At 49.8% G+C, this 18,987-nt stretch overlaps 11 protein-coding genes across 11 annotated transcripts; 8 read left to right on the forward strand and 3 right to left on the reverse strand.

Moving 5' to 3' along the window:
- Positions 1-66: 66 nt before the first annotated feature.
- On the forward strand, positions 67-423 carry LACBIDRAFT_162795 (mitochondrial 37S ribosomal protein YmS18; the record flags this gene model as incomplete). The annotated part of the gene is made up of 1 exon (XM_001874685.2): positions 67-423. A coding segment is annotated over one exon (357 nt), but the record flags the coding sequence as incomplete, so codon positions are not given.
- Positions 424-562: 139 nt separating this feature from the next.
- On the reverse strand, positions 563-1,320 carry LACBIDRAFT_244860 (uncharacterized protein; the record flags this gene model as incomplete). The annotated part of the gene is made up of 5 exons (XM_001875256.1): positions 563-687; positions 741-843; positions 894-968; positions 1,005-1,078; positions 1,128-1,320. The coding sequence occupies 5 exons, from the start codon at positions 1,318-1,320 to the stop codon at positions 563-565; spliced, it is 570 nt and encodes a 189-aa protein (XP_001875291.1).
- A 135-nt stretch (positions 1,321-1,455) lies between these two features.
- On the forward strand, positions 1,456-2,469 carry LACBIDRAFT_305713 (uncharacterized protein; the record flags this gene model as incomplete). Its single annotated transcript, XM_001874686.1, has 4 exons — positions 1,456-1,762; positions 1,810-1,962; positions 2,014-2,216; positions 2,269-2,469. The coding sequence occupies 4 exons, from the start codon at positions 1,456-1,458 to the stop codon at positions 2,467-2,469; spliced, it is 864 nt and encodes a 287-aa protein (XP_001874721.1).
- Positions 2,470-2,498: 29 nt separating this feature from the next.
- LACBIDRAFT_305714 (uncharacterized protein) lies at positions 2,499-4,992 on the reverse strand (the record flags this gene model as incomplete). The annotated part of the gene is made up of 9 exons (XM_001875257.1): positions 2,499-3,446; positions 3,501-3,847; positions 3,900-4,026; positions 4,083-4,271; positions 4,323-4,389; positions 4,442-4,523; positions 4,571-4,637; positions 4,719-4,787; positions 4,843-4,992. 9 exons carry the CDS (start codon positions 4,990-4,992, stop codon positions 2,499-2,501), a joined length of 2,046 nt encoding a protein of 681 aa, XP_001875292.1.
- A 174-nt stretch (positions 4,993-5,166) lies between these two features.
- Positions 5,167-5,642, forward strand: LACBIDRAFT_148798 (uncharacterized protein; the record flags this gene model as incomplete). The annotated part of the gene is made up of 3 exons (XM_001874687.1): positions 5,167-5,455; positions 5,512-5,570; positions 5,619-5,642. Coding segments are annotated over 3 exons (372 nt in total), but the record flags the coding sequence as incomplete, so codon positions are not given.
- Positions 5,643-6,123: 481 nt separating this feature from the next.
- LACBIDRAFT_321987 (uncharacterized protein) lies at positions 6,124-8,937 on the forward strand (the record flags this gene model as incomplete). The annotated part of the gene is made up of 6 exons (XM_001874688.1): positions 6,124-6,217; positions 6,399-6,472; positions 6,544-6,657; positions 6,719-7,783; positions 7,828-7,858; positions 8,021-8,937. The coding sequence occupies 6 exons, from the start codon at positions 6,124-6,126 to the stop codon at positions 8,935-8,937; spliced, it is 2,295 nt and encodes a 764-aa protein (XP_001874723.1).
- A 1,181-nt stretch (positions 8,938-10,118) lies between these two features.
- LACBIDRAFT_305717 (uncharacterized protein) lies at positions 10,119-10,935 on the forward strand (the record flags this gene model as incomplete). Its single annotated transcript, XM_001874689.1, has 2 exons — positions 10,119-10,503; positions 10,556-10,935. 2 exons carry the CDS (start codon positions 10,119-10,121, stop codon positions 10,933-10,935), a joined length of 765 nt encoding a protein of 254 aa, XP_001874724.1.
- A 1,326-nt stretch (positions 10,936-12,261) lies between these two features.
- Positions 12,262-13,455, forward strand: LACBIDRAFT_243879 (uncharacterized protein; the record flags this gene model as incomplete). Its single annotated transcript, XM_001874690.1, has 6 exons — positions 12,262-12,403; positions 12,470-12,627; positions 12,675-12,779; positions 12,830-13,006; positions 13,062-13,330; positions 13,377-13,455. Coding segments are annotated over 6 exons (930 nt in total), but the record flags the coding sequence as incomplete, so codon positions are not given.
- Positions 13,456-13,699: 244 nt separating this feature from the next.
- On the reverse strand, positions 13,700-15,223 carry LACBIDRAFT_305719 (uncharacterized protein; the record flags this gene model as incomplete). Its single annotated transcript, XM_001875258.1, has 5 exons — positions 13,700-13,800; positions 13,857-13,970; positions 14,023-14,106; positions 14,160-14,265; positions 14,318-15,223. 5 exons carry the CDS (start codon positions 15,221-15,223, stop codon positions 13,700-13,702), a joined length of 1,311 nt encoding a protein of 436 aa, XP_001875293.1.
- A 137-nt stretch (positions 15,224-15,360) lies between these two features.
- LACBIDRAFT_244232 (uncharacterized protein) lies at positions 15,361-15,922 on the forward strand (the record flags this gene model as incomplete). Its single annotated transcript, XM_001874691.1, has 2 exons — positions 15,361-15,590; positions 15,649-15,922. Coding segments are annotated over 2 exons (504 nt in total), but the record flags the coding sequence as incomplete, so codon positions are not given.
- Positions 15,923-16,941: 1,019 nt separating this feature from the next.
- LACBIDRAFT_305721 (acetylornithine aminotransferase) lies at positions 16,942-18,698 on the forward strand (the record flags this gene model as incomplete). Its single annotated transcript, XM_001874692.1, has 5 exons — positions 16,942-17,013; positions 17,075-17,302; positions 17,478-18,050; positions 18,101-18,254; positions 18,313-18,698. 5 exons carry the CDS (start codon positions 16,942-16,944, stop codon positions 18,696-18,698), a joined length of 1,413 nt encoding a protein of 470 aa, XP_001874727.1.
- Positions 18,699-18,987: the final 289 nt, after the last annotated feature.

An 18,987-nucleotide genomic window follows, 5' to 3' on the forward strand; every position in this document is an offset into this window, starting at 1 on the left:
CCATCTCCCAATGTCTTTTCAAACAAGAACCCTTTAACGAAGAACTGGGTGAAGAATAAAATCCGTCTGCATTGTCACTCGACAAGAAATAACACAATAACAACCCTCACAAAGGAAACCGGAGAACCAATGATTTGGTTCTCGGGCGGTTCGTGTGGATTCAAGAAGGGAAATCGCTCTACCTATGAAGCGGGTTATCAGTGTGCTGTCAGGATGTTCAAGTGGATTGAGGAATACCAGAGGACCGTTCCCTCCCTAGAAATCGACCTTTTCTTCAAGGGCTTTGGTCAGGGAAGAGAAGCTCTCAAAGGTGCTCTTTTGGCTGCAGAGGGCGAGCGAGTTAGACAACTCGTCGTTTCAATCACCGATAGGACTCCCATTAAAATTGGAGGAACACGCGCGAAGAAGACACGACGTTTGTAACGGTGCGCCTTGTAATTTTTCTTCATGTCCTTGGACTCAGAAATTCAGTGCCTCTTCTAGACTTTTTCGCTCCACGGCGACACATCGCATACCTGCCAACCAAGCGTGTTGTATGGTTCTAGCGTTAACTTCTATTGGGTTATAACACTACAAGTCTACTCCGTAATGAAAAGTGAGGATCGTTGGCATAGGCCTGGTATCTTGGCCGCTCTAGACAATTCAATGCGACCCGTTTATCAACCTCAATATCCTCTATCAATGCCTCTGTGAAAGACAGCTTTTAGCAGGCAAGCGGAGAGGCACACTCTTGCTCGTACCTCGAGATGTGTAGTCCAGTTCAGGACGAATATATCCCAGCACCAGCGCCCTCATCTCGAAACCATAAAAGTCCGTTTTGAAATCGTGCATGACGTGTATTTCCTATCAACGGGGAGTATGAGATGCTGTCACCATGAGAAAGGACTACACACCGCCGTCAAACACTTGTTTTTATAGAATGGGTTCCATCCCAGACTCATCACCATCGGTAAGACTTGAATGTCTTCCTGCCGTAGATCGGTGTTGTCCTCAGGTGGGATGACCTGTGCATACCCGTAATACACCCCCGTCTTTGCAACCGAGCTTATGGGTGTGATAGATTCATCAGGTAAATTCGCTGGTTGTGATTAGATGATATCAGGCAAGACGACAGACAAGCAACACACCAGTGGGACAACCGAGATCTTTCCCACCCCGACCAAATCCTTTTTGCACCTGGCCAGCCAGTGCGATCGGGAATGGGGATTCTGGGGTATCGGGCCCAACGATTTGCGGACGACCGGTGCGGAATTCGTCTGTACGAAAGGCTGCGGCTGGGCGATCGCCCTTCTCTGCCTCTTCAGCCGCAGTTGGAGGCATAGGATGTAGATAAATTAGAGAAATCCAAAGGGACTATTTCCCAGGTATTAGAGAGAAAAATGTGGAAGTGGATGAAGAGTGGGCCGGGTAATGAATTACCTTGTAATTATTGAATCATTTGATCACCTGAACCTCATGTACCAACCACAATTGCAACGACGAGATGTCGCCTATTCCGCCTACTCTGGCCACTACCCCAACCAATATGCCTCAACGTCGACCGTACCAGTCTCTACCCCTTATTTTCCTACATTCCCCCATCTACAACAACAGCTGCCTCAGAAGCCTCCAGATGTCCGCCCACCGCCACCTGAACCCTCGGTAACTCCAGCCGTAGCTTCCAGAGCTATTCAACGACTTGTCTCTTCGGAGCTGCGGTTTGCAGGGCTTGATTCAGCACATCAATCCGTCGTACAACGCCTTGAATTGGAGGTCGTCGCGCGTGAGCCTCCACCTCCCACTGCCATTCCGAGGACTCACTCTATGTAGTTGTTCAGCGACTCTTTCAACGGGCCCATGAATACGCGAATCTGGCCAACAGGTCGGGCGCCATTGCATCTGATCTTGCACTTGCTTGCGAAGAGTTCAATCTGCCCATAACCGAGCTACGAAAGGTCAGAACGAGAGCCAAATCAAAGAAATGTACGTGCACCTCTTCCAAAACAAAGCACATCCTCACTGAAAGCACGGCAGCCAAGAAGATGAAAGGGGCGGCGAAGAATTTGAATCTTACACCCAGTTTACCCATCCTCGTACCACCACGTTCACGCTCGCCGTCTCCCGAGCTACTTGGCTCCGACGATGAAGGCACGACAGCTATAATCCCCGCGACACTTCGCAATCTGCCACCCTGTTTTCCTAGTCTACCACCAAAACACACATATTTACAAACTCCAGTATGCTTCTATCTCACTGCATCATCACCTTCCTGGTCTAATTCACTTGTAGGCATCACCTCCCAAGAAAGCTGCCCTGCCGTCCCTCGAAAAGAAGCTCAAGACAGCAAGTTTGGTACAGGACTCTCTGCAAAATTTATTACTTGCGACGGAGGATAACACAAACCAAGAAGATGGAGAGTTGCTTGGCCACATTGTCAACTGGGAAATGGGAGTCCACCCCAGAAAAAGATGGAAGATAGGACCAAAGTGATATATTTTGTCAGAATACTACGTGCTTCGTCACATATCTCCCTGATTTGCATGCGGAAGGGCTATATCTCCGGTGGCAGGTTGAACCGTCGTTGGCTGCCCTGTGGTAGAATTTACTCCGATAGGTTCAGATGTAGTAGCTAGTTGAATGCTATTAGACGATGCCACTTCCGTGACTTGCGAAGCAAGGCGTGAAGATCGCCTTGATCCCAATATGGGCACGTTTGCTACCCTCTTATTCGTCTTCTTTGGTGGAACGGGGTCTTGAGGAGCAACATCTGGAACCGTTTTTCGAGTCCGCGCTCTTGACTTTGCTGTAAGCTTGGTCCCCACCTCTGGGGGCTCAGGTGCAATTGTCAGGCTCGCATTGGACGACTTTGCAGTGTCAACCATCATTGGAGCATCGACAGAAGATTTTTGAGGCGAGTCTTGCGACATGTTAGTGTCTGGCAACGGGCCCGTCAGGCCGCCTTGATTTCCCTTTCCCCTCTTGATAGGCCTCGGCCTTGGTCGCTTTGTAGCCGTGGTGCTGACTTGAGACGGACCTAGTTCTTCTGGCCTACCAACAATCAAAGTTTCTCCCTCGGTAGGGGCAAGGTTTTCGATCTTCCTCTTCTTTTTGGTCGGAGCAGCAGGTTGGTCATTGTCTGCGGTTCGCTTCCTTCCTTTCTTGAGGGTGGCGGCTGGCATCTCGCTAGCACCAGCAGGTGTTACGGATGCCTCATCGGAGTTGTCAGGAACAACAAGGATTGAGGTTTGGACAACTGCTTTACCCTTCCCTTTACCTATAGCTTTTGGTTTGGGCTTCGGAGCGACAGCTGCAGTGCTATCGGCGTCAGGGGTTGGGATGGCATTCGCAATTGAACATGAAGGTTGCACGTCGGGAGGGGTATATGAGGTGGAGGGTCTGGCACATGGTTGCTCCGGAACCTTCTCCTTTGCAGCAAGCTTCTTCAATTTGTCATGGCGGAGGCGGCACTAACGGCACATGTATCAGTCAATCACCAGAACACCAACAGCTCAACAACTGACATTTGTCCCAGTTTTGCCGTTACCGATCTTCACACTAATAGCTTTCCACTGATTTCCCATAGTCTTGACGGACTCCAGCAGAACCCGATCTTCGTCTTCGGTCCAGGACATAGCGGTGGCTGACACGTTCAACTTTTCAGTCCATCTCTCATGACACTGGTCATTTGTTCGGCCAGGCATGGCTTCAGCAACTTTCATCCAAGCGTTCCCATATGCTGCGACGGCTTTTCTCAGCCGTTCGTCTTCCGTTTGTGTCCAAGCACCCCTCTTAATGGAAGGATCAAGCGATTTACGATATCGCGTTTGGCACTGAACACCAGTTGCATGCTCTGAGACGTGCCTTGCAACTATGAAAGTTGTCATTAAAAGTGCACGGAAAGAAGATGAGGAAGCACATACCAAGATTCCAATTATCGATACCGAACAATTGTACAGCGTCAAGAAGCTTCTTATCAGCCTCGGCAGTCCAGCCGTGACGTTGACGAGGAAGGCCTTGTCTCATACAATCTATGGGTGTACGATTCGTCTGTATGGAGGGGAAATGTAGCAACGGTAATTGCAAAAGGGTATAGATGGGCGTACACCAAGCTTTGCAGCGACTTCGACCCAATCTACCTTGCTGGATTTGTCGCGATAAGTGGAAACAAGAACCCCTAGGTTTTTTAGCTCAGATGCCGTCCATTCGTTATGGTTAATTTGCGGATGTCTGTCGCCAAGCCAACGAATGCGACACTCGTCAGCTGTGTACTTGAATTTCGATACATCAGAGACCTTTGTTGTTAACTATGTTCAGCTTTGAAGTCAGAAACAGAAACGCCTCACCTTTTCCGCTATGAGAGACCAGTCGAGCCCTTCGACGTTTCTTTCCAAGTCGATCTGAACAGAGCCGCTGGGTGGTCGTGTGAGACCTAAATCGGGAATGCAAGCAAGTCTCTCCTTACCCCCCACGAGATATGTACGCTTGTAGGCGCTGATTTTCGCGCCTTACCGCCTCCGCTAGCGAATCCAACTCTTTCCCCCTCACTAGTTTGAAGTTAGTAGCTGACATGAGTATGGTATAGATAACTCACTAGGATGAGCGGTTATACTATTCATATATTGCAACCTTCGCGAAGCCTCCGCAAAGAAAGGAGAGTCCTAGTATAGAATATAAATCTGTTGCGAGCAGAAGTAAACTCAAGCGTACACAATTCAAGAGTTCGCTTGGAGGGAACGGACCAGCAGCTTTTTTTGCACCAGGAATCTCCACGTCAACGTGTGGGTCGTCAGAGCCGTCATCTGTGCTAGCTGCAGACTGTTAATCTAGTCAGATGGATAATTTGGGCGAGAGATAACTACTCACCAGAAGCTTGTCCGCATGTGCGAGTTCTGCTTCAATCCTATGGGCCTTCTCAATGAGAATCTGTTGGAGCCTTTTGTTAGCTTCGAGGGCTTGTCGAACCAGTACTTTTTGCGTTGATTCCTGTGGGTCCGAGATTTCTTGTGAAGACATTGATATGAGGAGTTGGAGGCATGGTCGCTTGTCATGTGACCGAAAGTTTCCTTCATCAACGCGGACTTTTGACTCTACTTCAAGCCATGGCCAATGCCTCTGCGAAACGTATCGGTGCGCCAGATATTTGTATATTTCGATACAGAAAATGATGCTGACCTCTTTAGTAATTCAGCAAATCAAAATGAAAGTACGGTCAAAACTTTGAAGCTTGGCATGTTCTTGCCAACGATCATATCGCTTGTTCTCCGCGCTTTGTTCAGAAGAAGCTCTCTACCGCCATCTAAAGGCTCGCTGGCTATCTATATCGTCACTTTTTTTCCGGCATTCTTTCTCTCCAACTATTTGGTGAAAATTGGGACAACCAGGCGCGATCCCACTACTGGGACACTTATCTCTTATGGCGAGGACCTTCATCAACCCGGAGTAACGGAATGGTGCTTTGATATTTTATATGTGACATGTCCGTATCTCTTCACTGGTTTGCACGTCGTAGGACACTGACAAGTTGATTTACAGGGGCATGCCAAATCGGCAGTGGGGTTTTCGGTGAATGGTTTTGGTGGTTATACATGGTTGTGCGTATCTTTGCAATGGTTCCTGCCACGTCGTCGACCCTTTCCTAGATCCCGTTATATGCGGTCTTCAAACTATGGACTTCAGTAATATCACCCATGATCTTGGGAAGAGGCGACGATTCGTCGTTAACGGAAAATGCACCCGAAAAAGAATCTTCAGGCAGCAAAAGACAAGAGAAGCTGCGCAAACGGCAAGAGCGAGGAGATCCTCGAGTTCGGGTTCAACCTGGGAGGAAATAACAACTTCTCTTATTCTGCAGAACGTTCATAAATTTGTTCTGTGTACAACACAAACACTTCTGCTTTGCAAAATTATGCAAGGGGTATCGAACACCTTGACCAAACGAGGTTTGTGAATCGGACTTGATTATCGCTGAGCTCGAACGCCGCTTGCAAAAATCAGAATTTGCAGACCAGGCAGTCCCCCAACAAACACAGATCTGGCGAAATCCAAGCTGAAGATTTCTAGGGGAAACGAAAAAGACAAAGACAAAGCATCCCGTCAGAGAGGTGAGGTGACATGGAACTGTTGACTTTAAGTACGAGTTCCTGCATGTCCGAGTCCCACATTGGGAAGACCTTTAGCAGCAAAGAAGCTAAATCAACGGCACTCTCTTGGACCCCAGTGGATGCCTTTCAAGAGGAAGGTCAGGTTTTCGGTCACGTGAATTCCATATTCACTTACGCTTGATCGTGGCTTACGTTCAAGAACCTCTTCCTCTACTAAGACTACTTTACTTACAGCAAAGGAACGCAAATTCATGCGCATGCCCGACGTCTTTCGATTCTCTCTGGAATAAATTGTTTACACTGCTCCGTCGATCCAAGCTTTTGGCAAGTTCAAGGGAATCGACGAGATGACAATTCCTAGCCCACAACCTGGAGCTTCGGCGCCTTTTCAAGTGATTATCCTCTTTATGCGGGCAAGATGCTCGTGGGACCTACTAATCGTCTTCTTTGCGCATACTCATAGCCTCCCGTCGAAATTTCTAATACTGCGACGTCAAATGTTTTGGAACTCGACCAATCTGACAACTCCGCCGTCTTGGGCACATCTCTTTCTGCTGCTAATTCTGGTGACGCACTGGTAGCGATCTCGGCTGTTCTGTCTGTTCTCCAATGTCATTTTCTGAAAATATTGCCATCAGGTCCAAGAGGACATCAGCAATCAAATGGCTCCGCGCTCCAGCGACTTCTCTTACTCTTTTGAAGAAAACTCATCAGCTATGGTCCACGATTGTTCGACGCCCAACAAGGACACCGAAATAATACTTGCTAATTTGAGCGATTTTCTCGATGAGGTACATGCGTCTGAATGCGGTGCTCCAGATGCTTTGACAGAACCGATGGCCTCTGGCCTTCATCGTGACGTACAAGACTCAATTCATGCTGATCAAGAATTCACCGACAAAGGAGGTTCCGAGCCCCCTTCGTCGCCTCTTCATGCCGTACAGCCTTTGTTCTCTTCAGACTCTCTGGACTGCCCGACTGTCGAGCTGTTGCCCTCTCCTTGTTCCTCCCCTGCCTTGATATCTTGCTCTGCGTTGAATTCCCCCTCGTCTCAGATCAGCCACGACAATCAGGCCACATTATGCGGCGAAGTTGACGTCGACATTCTGGAACTCGATCCACTGGCAGACGGCAGGCGTTTTCACAATGACAGTTCTCCACCCTGCTCAGCCCAAACCAAACCTCTCTCTTTTTTCTGGCTGCCAATAAAACCCGTCTCTTCCGTTTCTCCCAAACATCTCACAAAAATGCAAGATTCTCCGGATTCTCCTGGTGGGGCATGGTTCGGAGACTCGCTGGTTGCGACTCAGGTACTGACACAAGATGTGAGAATCGACCCAGCTGAAAAGGGTGGCTTGGTATCTTCACCCTCGCCATCTGAAGAGACGTCATCGAACCCGGTTCCTCGACGCGAGCCATTATCTTCCTTTGACGAATTAAAACAGGAAGATGATGTTTGTCAGCCGCTGTCAAGCTCCCCTACCGAAGCTTCGGGCGCGTATCCATCCTCCCCCGTAGATCAGGACTCAATCGATACGTTGGACCCCCAGGATGTGCCACTGCCTTCTTCCTCACCACCGATGACTTCAAGTTCCCCGCCAAGTTCAAGCCCCCCTACGAGCCCATTCGCTTCTCCACTGACAAGTTTTTGGCATCCATCACCTTCCTCAGCAGACGGAACAAGTGGAGCCTTACAAGATAATGTACGTACCCCCCCTTTTGGTCTTAACCACCTTCACTATTCTAGCAGGATGCAGATCCTTTTATTATTAACGACAGTGAGCTGACCAACGTTACTAACGAGATCCCCCGGGGAACTCATCGAGGTTTCTCTCCTACAACTGACGAATCGGCGCGTACGCGACCCCCAACGAACCGCATTCAAACTCATGAATCTCAATTTCGACATGATGGGATGGTTCCTCTGAAAAAGTTTCCAGAACAAATAGTTCAGAGGGATGCCAGCGACCAGCCAAATTTCTACCAAAGCTCAGATTGTATCGTTTCTCAGAAAAGTTCCGAATCACTTCATGCAACTCAGATGTCATTGCTGCCCCAGCCTAAACGACCAACAGCCGCAGCACAAAAGTTACAGCATGAAAAGCTTGCCAGACCTTTCCGATCACCAATTGTAACAGACAACAAATTTATCCCTAACCCGTTTTTTCTTCCCAAGAATCCCAAAGACTCTCGACGCACACCCCACCAAGAAGCCGAGAAGAAAGTAATTCCGCAATCTACAGCAATCGCACACGCGGAATCCGCAGAAACGAAGGATCCGAAGATCAAATATCGAACCCAAAGAGCAGCTTCTCAATTCAAGTCTCCACTCGCGGCGGGTTCCGAGCAACCAGCTTCGCTTGTGCGATTGACACCCACGATCCAAGCCCTGGAACGTAAACTTCAAATATTGAAAAGAGCGGTGAAGGTGAAAGCGGACATGTCAGAGGATGTGCTGGAATGCTTAGTGCGAAAGTGGACAGAGGCCGGCCGAGAAGTTGCGTGGGAGGTGTGGGAGCATGTAAAGGACAACGCGACGACTGACGACTGGCGAGAAAATCGCGGAGGAAGCTGTGAGAGGAAACGCCCATTTGAAGACGATTGGGGATGGGATGGCAGAGGTGACCAAAAGAAGCTCAAGGCAGAGGAGCAGCAGAGACACTGGGGATGGAGCGTCGTCCCGATCAGACCGGATGAGAGGGAAGAGGTGACTACCGCTGACGGCGAATGCGATGCTGTCAGAGACGATAGTTTTGGAGAGCAGCCTCATGGGACGCTGGGCATGATGTTGAAGCAGCTCGGCATTTCTCCAGAAACCCTGGGCTGGAATGAAGACGAGGACCTCTTCGTGGATTGAGACCTCAGCGCTGTTTGGTTTCCACCTCTTCTTTTACGATGCGTTTCCGTTCCTTCGACTCTGCTGTTCCTGGGTGCGGAGAGTCGTCCCGTCCCATTAAGATGTCGCATGCTTTGTTTAATCCATCCTCGATAATTTTGTCTGGAAGAGTCTGGTAGATCTTAAATGCAGCGTTATCCCTTGAAATTGCCTCTGGTGAGCGTCCACGTTTGGGAGCGAGCCAAGAGGAGTATGAATCATGAAGGGCCTTCACTATAACGAAAAGAATCAGAAAGAGCGAGCAACTCGGCTGGAAACAGTACCGCAATGTATGTCGTGCTTTGCCAGAAATTCACGATCTGAAGGGCTCAGGATATGCTCCCAGAAATAGTCGTCATACGCTATGGAACGAGTCAGGATACCCAGTGTCGGATGAAGAATCAACATACATGGGCTATCGTTCGCTGTGTTGTCCAACGGATCTTCTTTCTCAATTACATTCCCTTTTCCGACAATGTCTTTCCAAACCTAAATCGTGAAGGTTCGAAATGTTTTCCGTGGTGTATAAAAGAGACAAAAGCTTCACCGCCTGAGGTATTCTGGAGTATTTGAGTCGCATTTTGCGCATTTGCATTTGAGGAATGTTGCTCCCACGTCTTTCACGAACTAGAGACCGGATAGAAAGCCACCTATGCATGATTGCAATGTCGATGGATCATGGAAGTGCACAAAAATAGATTGAGGTGTTTGGCATCTTCGGTCGAGGCAAACAAAGAGAGCTCCTCCAATTCTCTCAAATTGCCGCCATTTTTCATGGAATTTTCTCGAAGCAACTTTGAGGGATACCTTACCGGTGCGCGACCGTTGAGAAATTGTTTTTGACTCGAACAGCGTCTGTGTGTACGTAAAAAGCCCTCGAGCGCGATTACATAAGGCAGTCAGATCAAATTAGTGCACTCCGTGTCATCCACCGCTTCAGCACACCAGCCACACGCCCAGCTTGTTCTCTACCTTAATAGCGCCGCCAAAGTTTTCGCCAACTTCAAACCCTCTTGTTCTCCTCCCTTTGCACCTCAACGAAACCGCGCCTTTACAATCCCCCTCTACAGCCCCGCTCCGCTTCCTTGGGTCAAGGTGAGTTAACGGCCGTCCTCAGGTTTTACTTAGGTCGACGCATGTACTTCTTTCCAATCAGCGTCGAAATGTCGATGTCAAGAAGCGCCAGTTTTGAAATCGTTCCTCCTTCGCGCACCAAGGGACTCGCGGACGTTATGGATGAGGTCTTCAAGAAGAATAACAACGCACACGACGATGATGACCGCACTGATGACCGCAGCCACGAACGCGATGTCGAACACGAGATTGAGCAGCCAGAGGGGTTTACTGTGAGTCATTTAGAACAACACATCCGCACCGCCTCACACTCGCGTAAGTTGACTTCTGCCGTGTACCCACCAAACCCATGCGAGCGTTGCGTTCGAACGAATAAGACGTGCAAAGGGGTCGCCGGCGCTCGATGCGAGTACTGCAAGCGCCTGAAACAGAAATGCTCAAATAGCACTGGACCAGCCCGGGGCAAGCACGCAGGTTTGGAATCTTAATTCTTGTGCATGTTTTCAATTTCTCATTTTCACGTCAGCCGCAGCACGGTTAAAGGCCGCCGCAGCGACTATTCCTGATAAGGGCGCGTCGCACAACTCTGTCGCCGAATCGTCGACAGCATCGAAGGCGCGGCCAAAGCGGAAATTATCTCTGAAGCCGAGCGCATATCAGAACGGCGACTACGATAGCGATGAAGGCGAATTGGACGATGATGGGCACGAGCCACCAGCGAAACTGAACAAGAAGCGCCGCACTGCCATCAGTGGTGCTATAAACCGAGCCAACATCATGAAATATGTGGGGGAACTCGAAGCGACGATCAGTAAACTTCAGGCCTCGACGGCCAAGGAGGTGGATAAGGCGCAGGCACTCATTCGAGCCATCTCGGCAGAGATGAGGGATACTGAAGATGAATGAAATGTCTGTGTATTTGGATATCTTGCAGGATCATCACTATCGTGGGCCACTCTCTCTACACCTTTTATTCACAATGCGGTGTCGGGCTATACGCGCGCGGCACCTCATGGATATCTGTAACGTTGTTTTTTGCTTTTGGTCATACACTCTGTAGTATTATGTTACCGAACCACTTGTATAATGCTTTCCATGCTTTGATGTATCGTAAGTTTGTTTTCTAGATGGCTATGGAGGTGAATCGACAAAGACGGAAATAGGACGCTCGAAAAGGACAATCCACGTGGATTCGACGCGATCGCGGGTCAAGCCTATAAATAGGTTTGTCGCCGACATAATTACTCCGAGTCTGCGCAGGTATGTTGCCGTTAGATGCGAGCCACCGGACAATCCACTCATATTTATCAGAGACAATTGAAGAAATTGAATCTTCCAGACATCATCCGAGGGGTAGGGGGGCCTCAAGCGGTCCTGATTCTGTGAGTAGTCGCAATTGGGCGGTGGAGATGCCAGAGACGGGAAACACCGAGCATGGTTTGCAAGAAGTTGATGTCATGTCTCGATATGTTGAGCGCAACTTGAGCTTGAGCGCCTAAAAATAATTATATTTTCCCAACTCCTACCTCCATGTCAAACAATGAACTCAAGTTGGTAGCCACAGCTGCCCTCAATGCTATCTTTGCGGGAAGGAATATACTGTGTCCTATTACCTCAATGGACCTATTAACACGCGTAATGTCCTTCAAGACACCCATCGGCCTCCTACCAAAGACTCCTCCTCCCAACTTCCGCTTGACAGATCTCTCCCAGTTCGAGCAAATCCTCGAGGACCTTTCGAACACCTGGAATTATGGCACAATCTCTCTCTCTCGTGATTATGCAACAGGAGAAATGATGGTCTGGGAGGTTGTCTTGGATCCGTCAGGGCAAGCACGTCTTGGGGGCCTGTCCACGGCTGGGCAGCTGTCAAGGAAGAGGAAGAGGGTGGTGGACGAGGATGCGGATTCTGCAGCTGGGAATGATAACGATGAAGAGGAGGAGGAGGACGTTGGATTGGAGGGTTCACAGTCATCGACTTTGGCAAACCTTACCAATCAGCTGAGAGAGGTTTATGCGATCTTGCAAAAGAGTACGGCAAAGGGGAGGCTACTCGCCGAGCAGGTTTGTTTTCTGTTTCCTTCTCCGTCAACATCGCTTACTCGACGTAAATAGTTTCGCTCTACTGAAGACGTTTTCGAACCTATCTGCAGCTCCATCACCAAGGACGATTGCGCCAAAGCGCGATCCGCTGCACATTTCTCCTCTGGTGCGACTGCACGTCCAAGCATCTGCGATCGTGTTCATTTCCGACCTCTAATTAGGCCACACACCGACATCACCCTGGGGCATTGCTCCTACCTCAACACATGTTACTCCGAGCCCACGTACGCTCAATCACCTTCTATACCTCCGTTCCCAGGCTCGGCCCACAGTCATGGTATGGCCCCACCGAACTCTCGCGGTCCCGCTTCCCTTCCTTCCGGATTAGGCGCAGGAGGAAGAGGGAAGGAGAAGGCTCCATGCAGATACCTGCATTACGAAGTGGATTGGGATGGGGGTGATGGGGAATGGAGTAAAAGTGCGGGAGAGAAATCTGTGAAGCAGGTACATAAGCTGGGCATTGGGATGGGTCCAGCAGGGAAAGAGACGCCCATAGTACGTTGCGTTTATTCTCTACCCGTCTCATGCTGAGGAATATCTAGCTTCCTCCACAATGGATCAATTGCGACCTTCGACGATTCGATTACTCTGTGCTAGGAAAGTTTCACGTCATCATGGCTGATCCCCCATGGGACATCCACATGAGTGTACGTCCGTCCGTTTCACGGAATGAGTCTTTTGTGAATTTACATTACAGTTACCCTACGGAACGATGACGGATGACGAGATGCGTGCGATGCCAATTCCTACCCTCCAGGACGAAGGCCTCCTTTTCCTTTGGGTCACGGGCCGCGCGATGGAAGTTGGGCGCGAATGTTTACGCGTATGGGGCTACACGCGCGTTGACGAAGTCGTCTGGGTCAAAACCAATCAGGTACCATTCCGATCTCACTTTCTTACTTGTCCTATTGAACCTATCCGATCCCTAGCTACAACGCGTGATTCGGACAGGACGCACGGGACATTGGTTGAACCATACAAAGGAACACATGCTTGTCGGTATCAAGACCGTCACTGACGCATCAGGGGCACTCAAGTTCCCCTCGTGGGTTAACCGCGGGCTTGATACGGATGTAATTGTGTCTGAAGTCCGGGAGACGAGTAGAAAACCGGATGAAGTCTATGGCTTGATCGAGAGGATGTGTCCAGGCGGAAGAAAGGTTGAGATTTTTGGGCGAAAACATAACACTAGACCAGGGTAATTGTTCACAACTCCTCTTATGGTAGACGCTGAACATTACCAGATGGTTAACGTTGGGCAACCAACTGGGTCCAGATCAGATCTATGAGGAAGATCTAGCTGCTAGAATCAAGGCCAAGTGAGCTTCAGTTTTGGTTGTTGTTATCTGTTGCTCACCCCTGCTTGTCAGATACCCCGATAGGTTGGAAAGACCTGCTGGCCTGCCACAAATTCCCACCTACTGAATTGTCCATGATCATGCTCCATTCTTGTGTTTGCATTACATAGTATTGTATTATTATCAAAGAATAAGTCTACAGGATGTAGTATAAATACATGTGCTGTTCCCGTACATCCAATAAATACGGCGAAAGTTCAAAGCGGTGTTTACAGTTCATCTTGTGCGGGTATGTCATTGAATTTTGAAGTAGGACGTTCCAATTCCTTGATAAGAAGTTCGTTGACCGCCCTCGTGTTATCCAGATACACTGAAAGGCAGCACTTGAGTATTCCAAAATAACCATAAGCAACGATGGGGACAAACCATGATGACCAGCATTGTTGACGATGTACATCCTACCCTGACCGTTCCCGGCTTGTCTTAGTCGCTCGACGCTCTGTTGACCACCTATAGGGTCCATCCAGTCGTGATCACCATCTGGATTGACTCTTAGTACAGATATAACAAGTAGTGGTTGAGGGATTCATACAAACAAAAGTGACGGGAATCTTGAGGGCATCTATCCGATCCACAATGGGCATCCGTGCATGTGCACCCGGTTCTAATAAATGTGCTTTTGTAAAGGGTCAGCTTGTGTGGGTATATAGATGGAAGATGGGAACTTGCATATGCAATATTCTCCAGAGCCTTTCGCTAGGGTGATGTTCATGATATAATCGTGCATGTCTCGTGTGTCTTCGTCCGTTAGACCGGAGAAACGACGAGAGGAGTACTAGAGTGATGTATGAGCGAAGGCAATTATGTAAAGGTAAAAGAGAACGAACCTTGCCAATCAACATGGGTCCCCAAAACAATGTTGATCTGACGACCTGGAATGGACTCCAGCCTTCCTCCCATAGATACGTGAAGAGACGACGAGTGCGACTTTCTTGTTTCTTGTTCTCTTTTTGTTCATCACGAATATGGCTGATCCTCCGACGCGAAGCTCGCTCTACGGATGAAAGCTCCCTTGGCCTCGTTGGAGTGGCAGAAGCGTTCTCGTCTTCTTGCCCGTCACCGTGGTCAGTCAATTCTCTTGACGGTTCTGTGAAATTTGGGCCGCGAGGAACACCAGCAGGTGAGAGGAGTATGAGCTTGTTCACTCTTTCTGGGTGGCGCAACGCGTAAACCACGCTGAGATAGGCGCCCAATGAATGTCCGATAAGAGTCATACTGTCCAACCCCATCTTGGCTCTCCACTCCTCCAAGGAGTCTATAAAAAATGACTCTGCCTCGTGGACGCGGGCAGAGACATCATCACGCTTGGCCTTGACGGTGAATGGAACACGTGCCGAACGACCCATGCCTAACCAGTCGAGGGCGTACACAGCCGAGCCACGCCTGCCAGCCCACTGTGCCAGAGGAGCGAAGTTGTTAAAGAAGAAGCCGAGGCCGGCGCCGTAGCCATGAAGCATGACTGCAGGTGGGGGTGCACCTGGGGAAGGAGATGTAGAGACCATGGAGAGAGTGTTGAGGTATTGCTTTGAGGTGTGAAGATCAACTCTAGTGGAGGTGGCAACGACGGGTGAATCTGAGGTAGATGAGTTGAAGAATGGGAGACGGCGCAAGAGCCGCTCTTCGCTGATTGCAGCCTGTTTCTCGCCAACATGCCACCAACTCTTGAAACTTGCTGTAAATGCTGAAGGAATCTCTGGAGCTGGAGGCAGAGGAAGAGAGGACGACGAGTCCATTGCAAAACGACGAAGAAGAGCCAGGATAAGCACTAATAATTTCAAAGCTGGATTATAACAGACAGCATGCCGAACACCTGCGTAACATCACGCGATGACTCATCCGTGACACACGTCACCTTCTCCCCGTAACCACCATGTACAACGGCATTGGGCTTACCACTCCTCGTGGCAGCGGTACAAGCGGCTATGTCGTTCGCAATCTATCAACCCTCCGCTCTCACGACACTTCTTACGACAGAGCAAGTCCTTGGGATGCTGCTCCCCCAAAACACAGGGAACCAGATCAGGGCATTCTCGAACATGAACGAAAACGAAACGTCGAACTAAAGTGTCTTGAGCTTCAGGTCAAGCTTGAAGACGATGAGTATGTTGCCGTCTCTTTTTCTTGATTAATCCAGTCCTGACATATAAAAAAACACCAGAGTTGACGAGGATGACATACAAGTTCAGGTCGCTGCACTTCGTACAAAACTTCTTGAAAATTTAGCCGCCCAAGCCCCTGCTGCAAAAGGCTTTAAACCATCAGATACACATGGCATGGCTCTCGCAAAGAAAGCAGAATTGTCAAAAATGGCTCGCGCTTTTGGCACACGTTCAGATTACCAGGAGGGTGAATCTTTTGATCGCGAAAAGCAGGAGGAGAATAAGATAAAACGATTGGCTGAACGCGAGGAAAGGGAGAGACAAAAGGCCGAAGAACGGGCTAGAATGAATGAACAGAAAGCAAAATGGGAGGCTGAAAAACGCGAGAAGGATAGGCTGCGAAGGCGCGAGGAGGATAGGATCAGGAAGGAGAGAGAAGCAGGCGGGTTGAAGCGCAAGGAGCGTGACATGCCTCCACCTCCCCCACCTTCAGGCCCTAGGTATGGGTCAAGACCAGAAAGGCCAAGAGAATTCCGCGGGCAAACTGGTAGAGGTGGTTCCGAGCGTAATCGCAGCCCAGGTCGTCGCATGCCACCACCGTCCCCTCCCAAGCAAATGCGTCGTCCTTCACGCTCCCCACCTAGAGTTGGGGACCGTCATCGCCTCTCTTCCCGTTCCCGCTCACCACCTTCTCGTGTTCGCAGGCGTTTCGCTTCTCGCTCACCTTCCCGATCTCCAGGTCGTTCACGTTCTCGCTCTCCAGCCATCAGGAGATCTCGTTCGCCCATTGCTCGCAAATCTCGTTCGCGCTCCCCCGTTCGAAGAAGGATTCCTCCCTCCGTACGAGATCGTTCATTGTCTCGTTCACGTTCTCCACTTCGCCGTTCTGGCACCCCACCCCCTCCATCGCGTCGAGAACGCTCTCCGCCCCTAACCCCGCCGCTTCGCACGCGTGAGCGTTCTAGCACTCCTCCAGATCGATCTGCACCTAAGAAAGGGCGTTCGAGATCTGCGTCGACGGGGTCGTCCATGTCGGTCAGCACTCGATCAGGCAGTGGAAGTAGGAGCAGGAGCCGAGGGAGGAGTTCGAGCCGTGACTAATTGACCTATGCTTCGTTGTAAAAGTGAATTTTGGGAGTTGTATACGTGTCTATAGTTGCCATGTTTTTCTGTGTACACTCTGAAAGTTTGTTTGACATTTCAAATTGTGCTGCATTTCTGATTGATGTGAGCTGTTTTCAAATTGTGCTCTGACTCCTTGTGCTCAGCATTTGCTGTGACTCGAGAGAGGATCGCTTTAAAAATCGCAACTACGAACACCTCTTTTTCTTTCATCCCCTACTTACTTCACCATGAAGCACATTCCAGTTGCCGTGCTGTCTCGAACGCGTCCAGTCATGAGCGCACGCACACTTTCAACCTCCGTTCGTATCCCATCCACAACCAAGCCCTTTCTCACCTCTTGCACAGAACTTACCCTCGAAGGGATATCTTCAGCCAACTCACGCATCACCAACACCTCCCTCCCAGGCCACTCAACAATATCTTTCTCTCGCTGACAAGTACCTCCTTCCCGTGTACGCGCGACCGGACTTTGTACTCTCCCATGGCAAAGGTTCCTACGTCTGGGATGTGGATGGGAAGAAATACCTCGATTTCAGTGCGGGGATTGCCGTCAACGCTCTGGGACACGCTGACGAGGGAGTTGTCAAGGTATGTTAATCTACGTGTTGTTTCGGCATATGTTTCTTCCATGCGCAAGATAAGCCCTTGGCTTGGTGTTTTGTAGCCCGCATTTCGCAGTTTACGTCGGAACGAACAGGGATCCCGATTTCCGTACTTTCTCAAAAAAATATAATCAAGCCAACAATTGAACGTTTATTTTTAGGTTCTCTCAGAACAAGCTGGGAAGCTCCTCCACACAAGCAACGTGTATCACAACGAGTGGGCCGGTAAACTAGCCGAACTCCTCATCACGCTCACGCAGCAGGAAGGTGGGTTGGGATACACTCCCAGCAACAACGGCCCACATGCTTCGAAAGTATTTTTCGCCAACTCGGGTACAGAGGCAAACGAAGGTGCCCTCAAAATTGCTCGCAAGGTCGGAAAAGACCGGTGGGCTGCCGCCGCTCCAGGCCGGAGCTGGGACTCGGAGGCGTGCACGAAAACACGGATTGTGTGCTTTGAACAGGGGTTCCATGGCCGCAGTATGGGTGCGCTTAGCGTGACAACGAACCCAAAATACCAGGCCCCATTTGCACCACTTATTCCTGGGGTAGACGTTGGTAAATTGAATCAGTTTGACGGACTGGAAACTCTGGTTACGGATGCCACTTGTGCCGTAATTGTGGAGCCTATCCAGGGGGAGGGCGGCATTCACCAGGCCAAGGAGGAATGGCTCAGAGCGTTGAGGAAGCGCTGCGATGATGTTGGGGCTGTCCTGATATTTGACGAGATCCAGGTTTGTCGTAAACACCCTTTAATGGTACCGGAAACTAAATTTGGATCTAGTGCGGGTTGTACCGTTCGGGGACACTTTGGGCGCATTCGCGTCTCCCGGAGGATTGCCATCCTGATATAGTAACGATGGCGAAACCGCTCGCCAATGGTTACCCCATTGGCGCAGTGTTACTGCGAGACACTATTGCGGCGACAATGACCGCAGGTAAAGATCATTTGTGACCTTCTTTGCTTTGCACAGCTGATCGCAGCTAACGTGGCAGGCACTCACGGAACAACATTCGGAGGGTCACCTTTGGCCTGCGCAGTAGGCCACCATGTTTTAAGCAGGCTTTCAACTTCCGAAAGCATTGCGCATATCGCGGAGACGAGTAAATATCTCTCCGGACGGTTGGAGCAACTGCCTAAGTGGTTCCCGAATATTCTCCAGGAGCAAATCCGTGGGCGTGGGTTGATTCTAGGGCTCGGGTTCAAGGATGTGAACGCATCTGGCAAAGTCGTGGAGATGGCTCGAGAGCGTGGGGTATTTGTATTAACAGCGGGTAAGGATGCTGTGAGAATTGTTCCGAGTTTGAACGTGGGGAAGGAGGACGTAGATTTAGCGGTAGATGTACTGGAGGGATGCCTGGGAGTGCTCAGCACAACCTAATTAACTGCAAAGGGACAGGGTAAAAATCAGCCGAAGCCGGATCAGGTGATCAGTAATTGTAAGATGGTGATTGGCTGTTAAATTTCACTCGTCCGACAGTTGAAAAGCCCGTCAGCTACTTAAAATCAAAGCTCTTATTATTTCGACTACTCGGTTCTCTTCTCCCTCCATCCATAATGGACAAGCTCTCTTCCCTCACCCGCTTCAAAGCTGCATGTCCCTTCTTGGGCAGGACAAAAACCTCGACTCTTCGCTCTCTCTCCACGTCCTCGTCACCAGGGTTTCCGTC

This window comes from Laccaria bicolor, genomic scaffold (genome assembly GCF_000143565.1).
Source record: "Laccaria bicolor S238N-H82 LACBIscaffold_2 genomic scaffold, whole genome shotgun sequence".
Lineage (NCBI taxonomy): Eukaryota > Fungi > Basidiomycota > Agaricomycetes > Agaricales > Hydnangiaceae > Laccaria > Laccaria bicolor.